At 41.9% G+C, this 15024-nt stretch overlaps 1 protein-coding gene across 4 annotated transcripts in view; it reads left to right on the top strand.

Annotated features, from left to right (window-relative positions):
* Nucleotides 1–15024, top strand: part of MAP7D2 (MAP7 domain containing 2) — a 79859-nt gene that overhangs the window by 48544 nt on the left and 16291 nt on the right. For 3 of the 4 annotated variants that reach the window (XM_069946325.1, XM_069946323.1, XM_069946324.1), the window contains exons 4-5: nt 10476–10587; nt 14668–14778. In XM_069946325.1, coding sequence (XP_069802426.1) covers nt 10476–10587; nt 14668–14778 — 223 coding nt within the window. Of the gene's footprint in view, nt 1–10343; nt 10393–10475; nt 10588–14667; nt 14779–15024 lie in introns of those variants that run through there. The other variant, XM_069946326.1, reaches the window with a different exon arrangement.

Raw genomic sequence — 15024 nt, 5'->3', positions numbered from 1 at the left:
CCCCAGACAGACAGCCACCACCCCCCTGCATCACCGCATAAATAATAGCCCCCCTGCATCACCGCATAAATAATAGCCCCCCTGCATCCCCTCATAGAGAATAGCCCCCCTGCACCCCCCATATAGAATATCCCCCCTGCATCCCCCCATATAGAATAGCCCCCCTGCATCCCCTCATAGAGAATAGCCCCCTGCAACCCCCATATAGAATAGCCCCCCTGTAAAGCCCCAGACAGCCAGCCACCCCCCCCCCCCCCTGTATCACCGCATAAATAATAGCCCCCCTGCATCCCCTCATAGAGAATAGCCCCTGTAAAGCCCCAGACAGCCATCCCCCCATATAGAATAGCCCCCCTGTGGAGACCCCCCATATGGCCACATGTGAAGGGGTTAAAAAAAAAAAAAAAAAAAAAAAGAACATTCTCACCTCACCTCGCTCCCAGCAGCTTCTTCCTCCTGGTCCCGGATCTTCAGTCTGCAGCTTCTTCTCTATGCTGCAGCGCGGCGGCGGCGTCTCTCCTCACAGGCCCTCAGCGCCGCGTCAGGGAAGTGACGTCACCGCTGGGGGCCTGGCAGAGGTGCCTGCAGACGTGCCTGCGCGCGGCACGTCTGCGACCCCGGGCCGGCCCTGACAACTTTCAGCCGCGAAAACCGGCCCGGGGGGGCACATGCCACAGGAGTGACTGGCAGGGCCGGGGGCCAATGGCTCCCTGGCTCTGTCAGTCAGAGCGCGGCTGCTGCAGACTGTGAGCGTTCATCTTGAACGCTCACAGTTAAAGGGCCAGGTCACCGGCCCTCTGCAGAGGCTGAATGAATAGCGCAGCGGCCGGCTGCGCTATTCTTGCAGCCTTTGCTGAGGGCCGGTGCACATGGGGGGCAGGACCGGCGGCCCCCGGACTGGTAATCCTGGCAGCCCAGCGGGCATTTGCCCGCTTTGCCAGATTACCAATCCGGGCCTGCACATGTCGCTGTAATGTTTCACAGATCACTTTACAGCAGCCTCCTCTTATCACCACAGACACAACAGGAAGTCTAAGCTTAGTTCTAGCCCCAGTGGTGAGAATGAAAACTGCAAGATATTAGGATTTTTTTAATAATATAGATGTCACCAACAATTCTTAAATATGTTTAACATAAAATCAATATTTAAAGAATAAGTAATTTTATGTTTACATATTTAATAGTGGTAGGGTCCTTTTACTGACACCGATATCTAACAGATTTTTAAAGCCAAAGCCAGGAATGGATTTGAAAAGAGGAGAAATCTTAGGGGGAGATTTATCAAAGGGTGTAACATTTAGACTTTATGACCTGTTCTCTGTTTATAGTCTGTTCCTGGCTATGGCTTAAAACATCTGCCAGATAAATCTGTCTTTTTAAAAGGACCCCTAGGGCCTGATCAATACTGTAAACGCGCGCTGATCTACTAGATTGGGGTTCGTTTATTGGGCCTATTACACGGCCCAATAATTGTTTAACAAGGGCTGCACGGACATTGTTAGCAATGTCCGTGCAGCCCTTGCCTAAAAAGTATTTACATTACCTCTGCATGTTCCTGGTCTCCTCCTCTGCTCTACATGCTTCCTCCCCAAACCCGCGCCCTGCAGTATCAGAGTGGCGTGTCAGAGCTAACAGGCTCAGCCAGTCGCTGGCTGGGACCCCCACGCCCAGTGACTGGTTGAGTGGCCTGTCAGCTGAGACTGGCCACTCTGAAGCTGCAAAGCGTGGGGTCGGGGACAAAGCACGCAGAACGCAGGAGGAGAGCGGGAGTGTAAACAGTTTGTTAAATAGTCAGCCGCCAGCCGCGCATTGCTATTACACATAGTGATGCGTAGTCGACAGGCGATGATTTTAGGTCAGGGCCTAAAGAAACAATCAGCCGATCACTTTATTGGCTGATTGTTGTCTCTATTATAGAGAGCGATAATTGGCCAAATCGGGCCTATTAGTCTGATTATTAGAGATGAGCGAACCGGTTTCGGGTTAGAGTCCGTCCGAACCCGAACTATCGGCGTTTGATTAGCTGGGGCTGCTGAAGTTGGATAAAGCTCTAAGGTTGTCTGGAAAACATGGATACAGCCAATGACTATATCCATGTTTTCCACACGGCCTTAGGGCTTTATCCAAGTTCAGCTGCCACCGCTAATCCAATGCCGAATATTCGGGTTCGGATCGACTCGAGCATGCTCGGGGTTCGCTCATCTCTACTGATTATCGCTCTGTGTAAAAGGACCCTTAGTGAATAGTAAATCTGATGGTTTCCAGGATGCCTCGTGACATCCTGGATGAGTTGTATGCATAATGATGACAGATCAACCACTGCTAGAAGATTCACCATTGTATTTCTGGAGATGATGGCTCACTTTTAGGAACATAAATTCATAGAGGTCCCTTCAAAGCCAGCGGTGGGCCTCCTGCTTTTATATCCATAAATACTTGTACCTAAGAAGCAACCAAAGAATGTTCAGTACTGTAACACTGACCTATCATTGGCAGCACCTCAGAAGTAGTACAGGTTCTGTATCCGGACTCACCAGCTGCACATACTCTCTTGCATACATTTGTCCTATCTTCAGAATCCCTAAATGCTGAATGTTATTTAGGCCTAGTGATATGTGACGGATATTTCTGTGTCACATACACATTGTTAGTCAGGAAATCACTGTAATGAATTATTGATTTGTTGGGGCGGTTGTCGAATTTTAAATAATTTAGAATCGTTACGACCTTTGAACTGTTAGTCCTGTAGTCTAGAGGTTTGTGTAGACCATCTTTGGGCTAAATTACTCTTTTCTTTATACTTCTGAAAATCCAGTGTCTGTACAGGTTTTATTGCAGGTGTTTGAGGTTTTTATCTAGTTTTTATGTATTAACTGGAAATGCCTTCACATGGCATGCAACACATAAAGCTTCTAACTGTCCACTATTTCCTACCAGCATATCTTCAGTAGGGGAGAGACATAGAAGTAGGAGACAGATGGATGCCAATATGTCTGCAAAATCAAACTTTGCAAGTTTGCAGTCAGTTTCTATGATGCCACATTGCTGCATAGGACCTGTAGACAAAAAAAAACTGATAAAATGTGGTACAAAAAAAATAATTATATATAATACACATACATAATACTATATACATACACACACATACATATAAAATTATAATTTATCTGCCCCTACTCTTATATCTTCTCTTTCCAATAAACCTATAATTTTGCCTGTCCGTCTTAATAGCTCTAAACTTTTCGAGCCATTAAGAAAGACGGACAGACGAAATTATGGGTTTAGAGGAAAGAAATAAGCAATATATAGTTATATAAGAGTAGAGGTAAATTATTGCACCATAACCCAACTGCATCCTTAGTCATTGGTCTGTAGTGGCCCCTAATGTTTCTCAAGGGTTTGTTTTCAATGCTATGATTACTGGCTGTATGTTTGATCGTCTTAACATGAATATAGGAAAACCATGAGGTTGTAGCTTAAAGGGTAACTTTTCTTTTTTTTTTTTTCAAATCAACTGGTGACAGATTTGTAATTTACTTCCAGTACTTAGCTGCTGTATGTCATTGGCATAGATATATAGGACATACAGCAGCTGATAAGTACTGGATTTTTTAAGTAAATTTTTTTTAAGTAAATGACAAATCTGTCACTTTCTGACACCAGTTGATCTGGCGTTGCCCTTTAAAAAAAAAAATCTATGATAATACTGCTCACCCACTTAGGTAATGTGAAATGTTGTTTAACATGCCCGTTGTCATCTATATCCCAGCCACAATTGGCATTTAGGTTACTTGTTGAATGTCCTAGCTTTGTTGCTGTCCATTTAGCATTCCAATAGAGCCAGTCTTGTGATTTAAGACTTAAACCCCCCCAAAACAGAATGTACTCTTCTCTTAATATGGATTTGGCCACTGGTCGTGCTCTTACCCTTTAAAAATTCTGATCTTACTAAAAGTTCAGATTGTGTAGGTTCAGCTAATAAAAGTTAAAAGTTAACTATAATTATAAGAACTATATGAAGTAACATTTGTCTATTTTTTTTTTTTATTTTTTTTTTATTTATTTTTTTATTTTTTTTTTAAATAGCTTAATTAACACACATTACAAAGTTTTTTAACTTTGTGATGTGTTTTACTAAGTTATCTGATTGGCTGAGCAAGCTGGAAGCCATGTGATGCGCTCCAGCCAATAAAAAGGGTGCCGGTGCGCCTGCTTTGCAACCCCAAAGTGAGTATGTAGGGTGCGGAAGAAGCAATGGATACATTTGATTAATATATCCATATTAAAATACATATTGACAATTTAAGGTTTTACTTTTGATTTGGCAGAGTATCACTGCGTGTAATAGGCCCCTAAGGGTCTCCAGGTACTGCCATTTCCAGGGAGAGCCTGGCAATACAGGCTAGTAAAGTTTCCTGTAGTGTGTTCTGAGCACTAGGACACAATGCATGTAGCCTTGTCTTGTCCAAACCCCCCTTTGTCTGTTTTTTATTGTGCTTTCCAGGGCAACTTACTCCACTGTATACCTCCAGTGCTGAGCAGACCTATCAAACTGTATATGTTCTGCAACGTTCTCCAAACCCGAAAGCTCAGCCTTTGATTACCTGTGGCTACAGAAGTTTGATGCAACCCTAGGGCTGCCAGGAAAACCTGGATATTGCTTATAGTTGCATTTTCTAAATTTCCTTTTGGCTGTGCAGGGGATAGTGAGTGGACCTTTATTACTGCGGTTCATCTTATTAGGCTGCTGGTGCTGGAGTTTACCCAGGGGAACTGATCAGACTGATAGGTGGGTTTGTGTCTTGATGCGTTTACACAGACCGATTTATCTGACAGGTTATTGAAGCCAAAACCAGGAATGGATTTGAAAAGAGGAGAAATCTCAGTCTTCGCTTTATGACTAGAGATGAGCAAACCTCGAGCATGCTTGAGTCTATCCAAACCTGAACTTTCGGCATTTGATTAGCGGTGGCTGCTGAACTTGGATAAAGCCCTAAGGCTATGTGGAAAACATGGATATAGTCATTGGCTGTATCCATGTTTTCCAGACAACCTTAGAGCTTTATCCAAATTCAGCAGCCACCCCTAATCAAATGCAAATCGTTCGGGTTCAGATCGACTCGAGCATGCACCGAACCCGATTCGCTCATCTCTATTTATGACCTGTTCTCTGTTTATAGTTTGTTCCTGGCTTTGACCTAAAAAATCTGTCAGATAATCTGTCTGTGTAACGCACTGTAAGGGCCCTATTTCACAGTAACGATGATCGGCCCCATTTGGCCCGATTCGGCTGATTATCGTTTGGTGGAGTAGAGAGAACGATCAGCCGATGATCGTGTCATCGGCTGATCGTTCATTTAGGGCCAGACCTAATCATCGTTCCCCCCACCGCGCATAGCAAAGGTTGAATAGCGGTGCGCGGCGGGTGACCGACGATTTAACAATCAGCAGCATCATACATTACCTGTGCAGGCTTCTTCTCCGCGCTGTCTTTGTCCCTGGGTCCTGCGTGCTCTATATTCAGAATGGCCGGTCAGCTGACTGAGCGCTCAGCCAATCACAGGCCGGGACCGCCGCGGCCTGTGATTGGCTGAGTGTGGCCCGTCAGCTGACCGGCCATTCTGAAGATAGAGCGTGCCGGACCCGGGGATGAAGACAGCGCGGAGAAGAAGCCTGGACAGGTAATGTATGATGCTGCAAGGACATCGGTAACTATGTCCTTGCAGCCCTCGCTCAACGATCATCGGGCCGTGGAATAGGCCCAGTAAACGAGCGGCGATCTAAAGGATCGCCGCTCGTTTTTATCGTTGATCAGGCCCTCCTCGGCCCGTTGAATAGGACCCTTAGTTCGCACCATGTGCAGTTTTGATTATTTAAAGTATGTTTGGTGTTTTTTTTTTTTTTTTTTTAAAGAAATATTGCAATGGGACAAAAAGTGATTTCACCCACTGTTAGGGTAAGTTCACACTTACCGGATCCGCAGTGTATTTTCTGCTGATCTGCAGCAGATCCGCAGCAGATTTAATTTAAGTAACTGAACACAGCATCAAATCTGCTGCGGATCCGCTGCAGATCTTCTGCGGATCCTGAAGGTGTGAACGCACCCTTAGTGGACGTTCACACTTAACCGGATCCGCAGCGTATTTTCTGCTGCAGATCCACAGCAGATTTCATTTAAATAACTGAACACAGCATCAAATCTGCACCATTAAATCTGCTGCGGATCCTGTAGGTGTGAACGCACCCTTAAGGTGTTTATTCATTTTTCATCATGTGAGTGTATGGGTGACAGGCAACAGATGGCACTGTATACTTATATAGTGATAGATATAAAGGAGGTGTTAGGCTCCGTTCCCACTGAGCAAAGGTAGCGGAATTCCGCGACGGAATTGTCCGCCGCGGAATGCCGTTAGCCTCCCGCTCATAATGGGACTCTATGGGAGGCGCGCGCTCCTGCCCTGTCCGCGCTGAAGAATGAACATGTTCATTCTTCAGTGCGTATAGAGCAGCAGCGCGCGCCTCCCATAGACTCCCATTATGAGCGGGAGGCTAACGGCATTCCGCGGCGGACAATTCCGTCGCGGAATTCCGCTAGCTTTGCTCAGTGGGAACGGGGCCTAAGTGGTATAGATTAAGATATCACAAGGCAAAAACTGTGTCTCTCCAACAGCCTTGTAGACTAATCTCACAACCAATAGGACCATGAGTGCAGCTTTGGTTATAATACAGACTATACCTCAGGATTGTTGAAAAATACAATAATGGGATTTATCAAGCTGCCTGAAGCCAAAACGGTCTGGTTTTGCAAATAGCATATCTTATGGTCCGTTTACACGAAGCGATAATTCGCCCAATTGATCGTTTAACGATTTTGAAGCAACTATTTGGTTTTTATAACTCAAGTGTTTAGACAAATAAATCTTTGGAAAAATGGCTATTGCGATCGTTTTTGCTTAAGCCCATCTCACACACAGAGAGAATCTTTGAAAGACTGTTTACAGAGAGCGATCTGCAAATTTTTAGTGAACAACGACGATTTGAGAACATGTTGAAAGATCACGATGAACGATTTCTCACTCGTTGCTTGATCGTTTGCTGTGTTTACACGAGCCAATTATCGCTCAAATGCGTTATTGCGAAAATTCAAACGATAATCGTTCCGTGAAAAATCGTTATATTCGAATTTAAACATTAATCGTTCTGTGTAATTGCAGCCAACGATCGAAAAAAATGTTCATATGTCGTTATCGTTGATTTAGGGTCCTATTACGCGGAGTGATTTTTAATGATTAACAACTAATGATAAATGATCGCAAACGAGATTGTTTATCGTTAACCTGAAATCGTTCACCATATTACACAGAAAGATAATCGTTAGTTACGTTTGTTACTATGATCGTTATCGCAATCGTTACTATGATCGTTTATTCCTTCTGATCCCAGCAAAACAATGAACAATGTGCAATTACACTGAACAATTAGTGAACAAATGTGGAATTACAGGAAACTATTAACGATAATTTTAGGTTCAGATCTAGATCAACGACATACAAACGATTTTTCGATTGTTGCCTGCAATTACACAGAACGATTATCGTTTAAATTCGAATGCTATAACTATTTTTCGCACGATAATCGTCCCGTGTAATAGGGCCCTTAGGGGCAACGATCGAAAAATCGTTCGTATGTTGATTGTTGTTTAAGATCTGAACCTAAAATTATCGTTTGCTGTAATTCCACATTCGTTTGCTCAAGTTCCGCATTTTTTCACTAATTGTCGAGTGTAATTGCACATTGTTCATTGTTTTGCTGGGATCAGATGGAGTAAACGATCATAGTAACGATCGCAATAACAATTGTAGTAACGATCGTAACGAACGATTATTATGTAATATGGTGAGCGATTTAAGGTTAACGATAAACAGTCGATAAACAGATTGTTTGCAATCATTTATCGTTATCGTTAAATATCGTTAAATATCGCTCTGTGTAATAGGACCCTTAGTAAGCTCTGGTAAAATAAAAACTGAGCTGTGCTACTTGCTATGGGAGAAACCAGACTTATGGTTTCAGGCAGTTTTTGTAGGGAAATTTTGCAACAAGGAAAAGATCTTCATCTATAATCAGTTTTTTTTTTTTTTTTCTTCAATTGCATTTTAACTATGATTTTTGCTGAGAATTTTGATAATCAATTGTCCAGCAATTTGTACAATCCAGGTGAAATTGTGCAATTTTGCTACAATTTCAGGAAAATAGTCAGAAGATGCGGTGAACAAGCCTCAGGGGAGTTGTATAGCTACTATGTGTCCTGATCTCAGAGAGAGCACCTCAGCATTATGGTGGAGGCATCTGAGCAATAAGGAGAAATCTGGCAGGTGGTGATGTCACCCTGTAGTTCTCAGGAAGTTGGCTGACCCAGGACAGACACATTAGACGCAAAATTTTCTATGGGTCAGGCTATTGGTCACATGACCCAGTTTCAGTAGTGAAATGCATGGATGCAGCTGTGCCAGAGTGAAAGAAAAGTAAATGACATTGTAAGGCCTTATTCTATATACTCCTAATCCCTATAATGGGACCCAGCTAAAATATAACACTTGATCTTGCATGTGAGTAAAATCTATATACAAAGTGGTAGAAAGAAAGTATAAACCATATGCAGCCAGACCAAACTGGTCTAAATGACTGAATATGGTGGAGCAGTGTGCTGTTGCTGGTAAAATCTGCTTATAGACAAGAAAGAGCAATCTTATTTCCTTGCAATGCATTTGTCATTCATAAGACGTAAGTCATGTCTTCCGCTTCTCATCAGTATGCTGATGTCTTCTGTCTTTTCAGGGAAGTCTCTACTAAAAACAGCATTTACCCCCCAGAGGCCCAGCAGTTTCCCTGCATTGCCAGCATTATACTCCCCTGAGAAATTTCATGCTTTTACAGTCAACCTTTAAGGGAAAAACCTCATTGACTCTGTGTGAGGGTGTCATGGTAACCTGTGATTTGCTTGGTCTCTATGGAGGCCTCCTTTCTGACCTTTCCCTGTCACTTTAATAACTTTGCAATATTCAATTCTTCAGACCGAATCCCTAATAGTTTTGCTAGTATACACAATAAATATCTGTAACCAGGCTGTGATATAATAATGGAAACTGTTTGGTATATAGATACTGCTGGGCTTTCTTAAGTGTGGCTTTGTAAATAAGCTGTGCTCATAATTCTGCAGTATTCAGAGCTGAAATCTCTTTTCATTCCTTACTGGCTTAAAAAATGAAAAAATGCCGTCCAGTCTACAGGCAGCATGTTATACAGCAGAAAGATATATAGTTTTGTGGGAAATGTTCCAGAATAACTTGACATTTATGTAAAGTAGTCAAGTGGGCGGGCCTACTCAGTGAGTGATGGCTCTCCTAAATACAAATGTTTGTTAAGCAATTTGACGTTTTTGTAAATTAACCAACAATTGCATTGTTAAGACATTAGAATGACCAATATCAGTCAGAATTTTTTTTTTTTTTTTTTTTTAAGGGTTCTTTCACACATACAGGATCTGCAGCAGATTTGATGGCGCAGTTTTGATTTGCTTTGAATCTGCGCCATCAAATCTGCTGCGGATCCTGTACGTGTGAACGCACCCTAAATCCAGATCCCAAGGCAAAATATGACAGGTGACCTAGAAACCTTGTCGGTGGGAAAAAAAAGGCGTTTGATCCATCTTTTCTGCCCTTTTATATTATTCCTTTATTATCTTAGGATAGATATGGTTATCCTGTACTATACTGTAGATTGACCTACCACATCTGCTGGAAGTTTGTCCCAAGCATCAACTACTCTTTCAGTAAAGTAATATTTTCTCATAGTGTTCCTTATCTTTCCCTCACATACTGCCCCCTTTGTTCTTGTGCTCAGTTTCTTAATAGAAAGAAACATGATCACCTTGAAGGAGATGAGGGAGCAGTCTGATATTGACAAACCCTTCCCTTTGCAACACTGATATTCTCTATCATTTACAGTATGGCTGCTAGGAGAGCATCTGTAGGGGATAGATGGCATCAGATTGTTACAAGACTCTTTAGTGAATGTTATACGGTATAAGACCCTCCTTGTATGTCTGCTCTCTTTGCCTCTGCCTTCTCGTCTTTGTGTCTGTGTGATGTCTGAAGACTCCTGGCTGTGCAGGAACAGTCCTCCTCCTCCTCCTCCCTGAATGAGTTAATGCTGTCAAAGCCTTCGTCATCTGAAGGGATGATCATTGGCTGCAGCTCTATGGGGACCAGCTGGTGAAATCAGTGATGCAACTTGTGTTATTTACCCATTACATCCCCTCCAGTGACTCTTCCCCTGATGAAGATAGTAGCCACCGCCTCTTGTTGAGTACAATCATCTTCTCCTCTATCAGTACGCTCCAGACATTGTGATAAGCTCTGCATCAGAACTGCAGCCACCAGAACCAACTTTAACCTGTGTGCCTATTTGCCTAGGAGCGACTTGAGGCGATGATGAGGCGCTCCCAAGAACGCAGTCAGCAGCTGGAACAGAAGCAGAAGCGATGGTCCTGGGGTGGGGCCTTGGTAGCCGGATCTGGAAGAGATGGTGAGTTCTTCTAACCTGCAATGCAGCCCTTATTTCTTTTATGCAAGTGTATTTTATGTGTGAACACTGCTGTATCCTCCCGGCACATGTCAAGGTTATTGGTTACTTAAACCTGTCCAGTTTATGGACACATGCCCATCTAATCCTTTTACTGTGCTTGCATGTTTATTTGCTGTATTGTACCTTTTACTAGCATCAGTATTACTATTATTCAGAGAAGTTTTTTTTATATATATATATATGTTTTATTGCACTGGATATCATTGTGTAAAGTCACTGGTTAGTTAGCATGCTGCAGAGTAGTATCTGATGGTGCAGAAATAGAGGTGATGTAATACTCCCAGTGAAGGTAGGCCTTAAGAGGTTAACTCTTTCACTGCTGTCACATAGTTACTGAAACTCTATTCTTTATGTTGCTATATTCTATTCTGTAATTTTTTTTAACATAGAATTTTAAGTTTTATCCTCTTGTTGTTTTTATTCTGGTTTTGTGCTGTGCAGGTGAATCTGAAACCCCCCAATTCCCTGTGGTAGATTTAATTACCAACACCCCAGATACAGAGCCCGTGACCTCTGCCGATGCTGCCGAGTCCTCCAATGGTATTTTATATGCGGCACAGTACTACTGCGCCTTTAAGTGTTCCAGCCACATTAATTCCATTCCAGTCCCAGCTGTGTACCCTAACAGGGTTTCGGGCAGAATTACTGTCCACAGCCGTGTCGTGTGTTACGTTGTACATCAGTTTTGTGTTTCCACGTGGGTCCAGACCATGGTGCATGATGCCCATTTTCATACAGTCTCGTGATACATTCCATATCATGCTCACATCATTGATATTTGCTTATTTTTATGCTGCTTTTACAAAGCTTTGATCTTTTTTTTTTTTTTTTTTTTGTTTACTTAGTAGGATCCTGTCAAAAATCTAAATGAACCAAATAAAAACAAGTGGGCACATTTCTTTTCTCTGGAGTAATTGACCCCCCCCCCCCCCCAAAGTGCCAGTCATAGGGCAACACAAAGCAAGGCCTTCCCTGAATTAGAATATAGAGTCCTGTTTCTAAAATACAGGGCTACATGGAAGGGCTTCATAAGGCCCCTGGTGGCATAGCAGAGTGCACATGAGTGGTGCTTACATCTTCATGCTTTCTTGTCCTTCCCCCTTGATATGACCTCATACTAGGCCATGATTTAAAGGAATCTAGTGAAAGGTTAATTAAAAAAAAAATACATAAAATAGAATAATAAAAGCTCACCTGAAGCTATATTGTCTGTGTATTAGTTATCCAAGGATAACTAGTTGAGCAAAATGTATTTAAAGTAAAATGTGCAGGATGGGGATTTTGCACTATTTAATAAGAATCATACAGTAGTGTTACCCTTTACAATATTGACCAGTCACATAGACTACTGAATGAGATGGTAGTTCTGAGCCGCAGTTTACTGTATTGCGATGCTCCTTGGTATTAGTATGACATAGATCTGAGTCTTAGCTGAATTTGTATTCGTTATTTGTGCCAGGATTTCCTGCCTAGTCATAATCCCCCATCCCCCAATACATTATCTAGGGAATAACACAGCAAACTCATCAGTGGCACAAAATCTATTACATTGTGTCGACAGCTGATCTCCAGCTTATTGTGCTTTTTAGTAAAAAAATTCTGTAGCATTGTAAGATCTTGTGGTAATGAATTCATGCTGCAGTTTTATACTTTTTTTGCCTGATTTGCAATGCTTATGAGTCTCCCGCACCGGAACCTGACCTCTGCTTGTGCAGATGTGCTAATCTGAATATAACGTGTGTGTATGTATTAATAATACAATGTCGGGTAGAACAGAGCTAGTTTAGTGCAGGTTGCATTATTCTTGATCTTCTTTTCCGCCCCTTCCACCATCCCAACTCTTACATATAATTACATAGAGAGGTTCAACCTACTATGTTGATTCAGAGGAAGGCAAAACAAAAACCCTTATGTGGCAGATGCCAATTACCCTGTACCAGGGGGAAAATACCTTCCCAACTCCAGATACAGCAATAAATACCTGCCATTTCAGTGTCCCATCTCCAAAAATCTAGTATAAATTGTACAATTATAGATTTTCATAAAAGAATCAAGCTCCCTCAACATGTTCAGTGGATAAACCATCACAATATCATAAGGCACAGAATTATGTAGTCTTACTGCTCTTACAGAATCTCCATCTGTGATTATGGTGAAATCACTTTCCTCTAGACCTAAGACGACCCCTTGTCATGGTTACAGTCCTAGGTGTAAGGAAAACATCACTAGAAAAATCCCATCCATTGACCTCAATGGTACAAAATAAAACCGTTAAATATATACCCTTCTTGCCTCCCAAAACAAACTTGTGACAAATCTTGTTAATCGGAAACTTTGCCAAAAAAGAGTGTACAGCATGAATAATTTAAAGCTTTTTCCATGTATACTACTTAAATATACTGAACTATGGTGCTTTATGTCACAGAACAGCATTTCCATGTCCTGCGGACATACATAGAAATATTGGCTGTTGCTGCCACTGCCAACAGGATCAGGAGTTCATCAGTCTCCCCATTCTGAAGTTTCGATATTGTGGAAACAGTGTGGATGAAGGTAATTTTCTTACCTTCATCCTCAGCACTGTTTTGGTAAATCTTCTTTTTATTAAATATGCTAATTAAGCAGTAAGGTGCAGTGGGGGCGGGGTGCTGCACTGAGGGTGTTAGGGCCCTTTTACACGGAAAGATTATCTGCCAAAGATTTGAAGCCAAAACCAGGAATGGATTTGAAAAGAGGAGAAATCTCAGGCTTTCCTTTATTACCTGATCTGTTTATAGTCCATTCCTGGCTTTGGCTTCAAATATTTGGCAGATAATCTGTCAGATAATCTTCAATAATTCGCCCGATCGCACGATTAACGATTTAGAATGAACAACTTTTTTTTATAACGATCAGCGTTTAGATGGAACGATACATCGTACGGAAAATTCGCTATGCGATCGTTTTGCGATCGTTTAAGCCTATCTCACACATAGGTGAAATCGCTGAAAGGGTATAAACCCACACACCGTATACGCAGCGTATTTACTGCTGCGATACGCAGCAAATACGCAACAAATACGCAGCAGATTAGATCTAAATAACTGAACACCGCATCAAATCTGCTGCATTTTCTGCTGTGTATTTGCTGCGTATACGGTGTGTGTGTTTGTACCCAAAGAATGTTTACACGGAACGATCTGCAAATTTATTGCGAACGATCAACGATGATTTGAGAACATGTTGAAAGATCAAAATGAACGATTTCTCGCTCGTCGTTTGATCGTTCGCTGCGTTTACACATACGATTATCGTTCTAATTTGACCGTTATCGTGCAAAAACGAACGATCAATCGTCCCGTGTAAAATGACCATTAGTCCTGCCACCAGTGCAACAAACCACCTGCCTATTGATTAAGGTGAAGATTTACTACAAACAGCACTGATGTTGAAGGTAAGAAAATTACCTTAATTTTTAGCATCCCTGACCCTTTAGAAAAGTATAACCTGCTGTTATGTTCCCAACCTGTTACTTTCCCTTCAATAAGAGAGGTATACAACTGTATACAGAGATCAGCCCCATAGTGGCAACTGAGATTTGTACATTTTTGTGTACAGAGAGAGAGGATCAAGCTCTTAGTATTAGAAGAACCATAATACGGTATATAGAACCTCTTCTTATATGTGGCTTTATAGCAAAAATGTCATATAAAGTGAGGAAACATTTTATACTTTTTGTGTAAAATTTTTTATATAATTTAAAAAAAATCCTAAATATTGCTTGATTCCATGATCTCATGACAATAGTTGAACACAGGTTTGTAGCCTGAATGAGCACCTCCTACTGGTGGTAAAAAAAAAATGTAGCCTACCCACAGACTTGTTACTAATATCTTTGATTTTAGGCTGCTATTAGATGAATATTAGTAAATCCCTATCCAAATTCCTCAGTGCCATTGGTCTTACTCCTGGAGAAGAATTGAAGATGTTTGTTGTCCTTGATCAGTTTCTTATGTCAATGTCTGATGCATCTCTCTGCAGCCTGTGACAAACTATCATCCTCTACAATGAGCCTACAGAGGCAAGTGGACTCGCCCATCAGTAAGAGGCTCTCTGCTTCCACCGCTGCAATCACACATTCCCCTGACCGAGGCAAGTTTACTGTCTCTCCCCTGTCCATCTTCCTCACTGCTTCATCTTTCTTTATATTATCCAGCCTTCCTTAGTGTCATTACTGCATCATATCTGAAGTTTTGTACTTTCCTTTCAACATCATGAAACTGTAACTCTGTGTACCCTTTCTAGACAAGTACCATGAGACACACTTGATTGGATTACAATAGACTGCACTGTGCTGATTAATCCTATTAGGGCAGCACGATAGGTTTTGTTTGGAAA

This window comes from Dendropsophus ebraccatus, chromosome 11, assembly GCF_027789765.1.
Source record: "Dendropsophus ebraccatus isolate aDenEbr1 chromosome 11, aDenEbr1.pat, whole genome shotgun sequence".
Lineage (NCBI taxonomy): Eukaryota > Metazoa > Chordata > Amphibia > Anura > Hylidae > Dendropsophus > Dendropsophus ebraccatus.
This window is presented reverse-complemented; position numbering and strand designations above follow the sequence as displayed.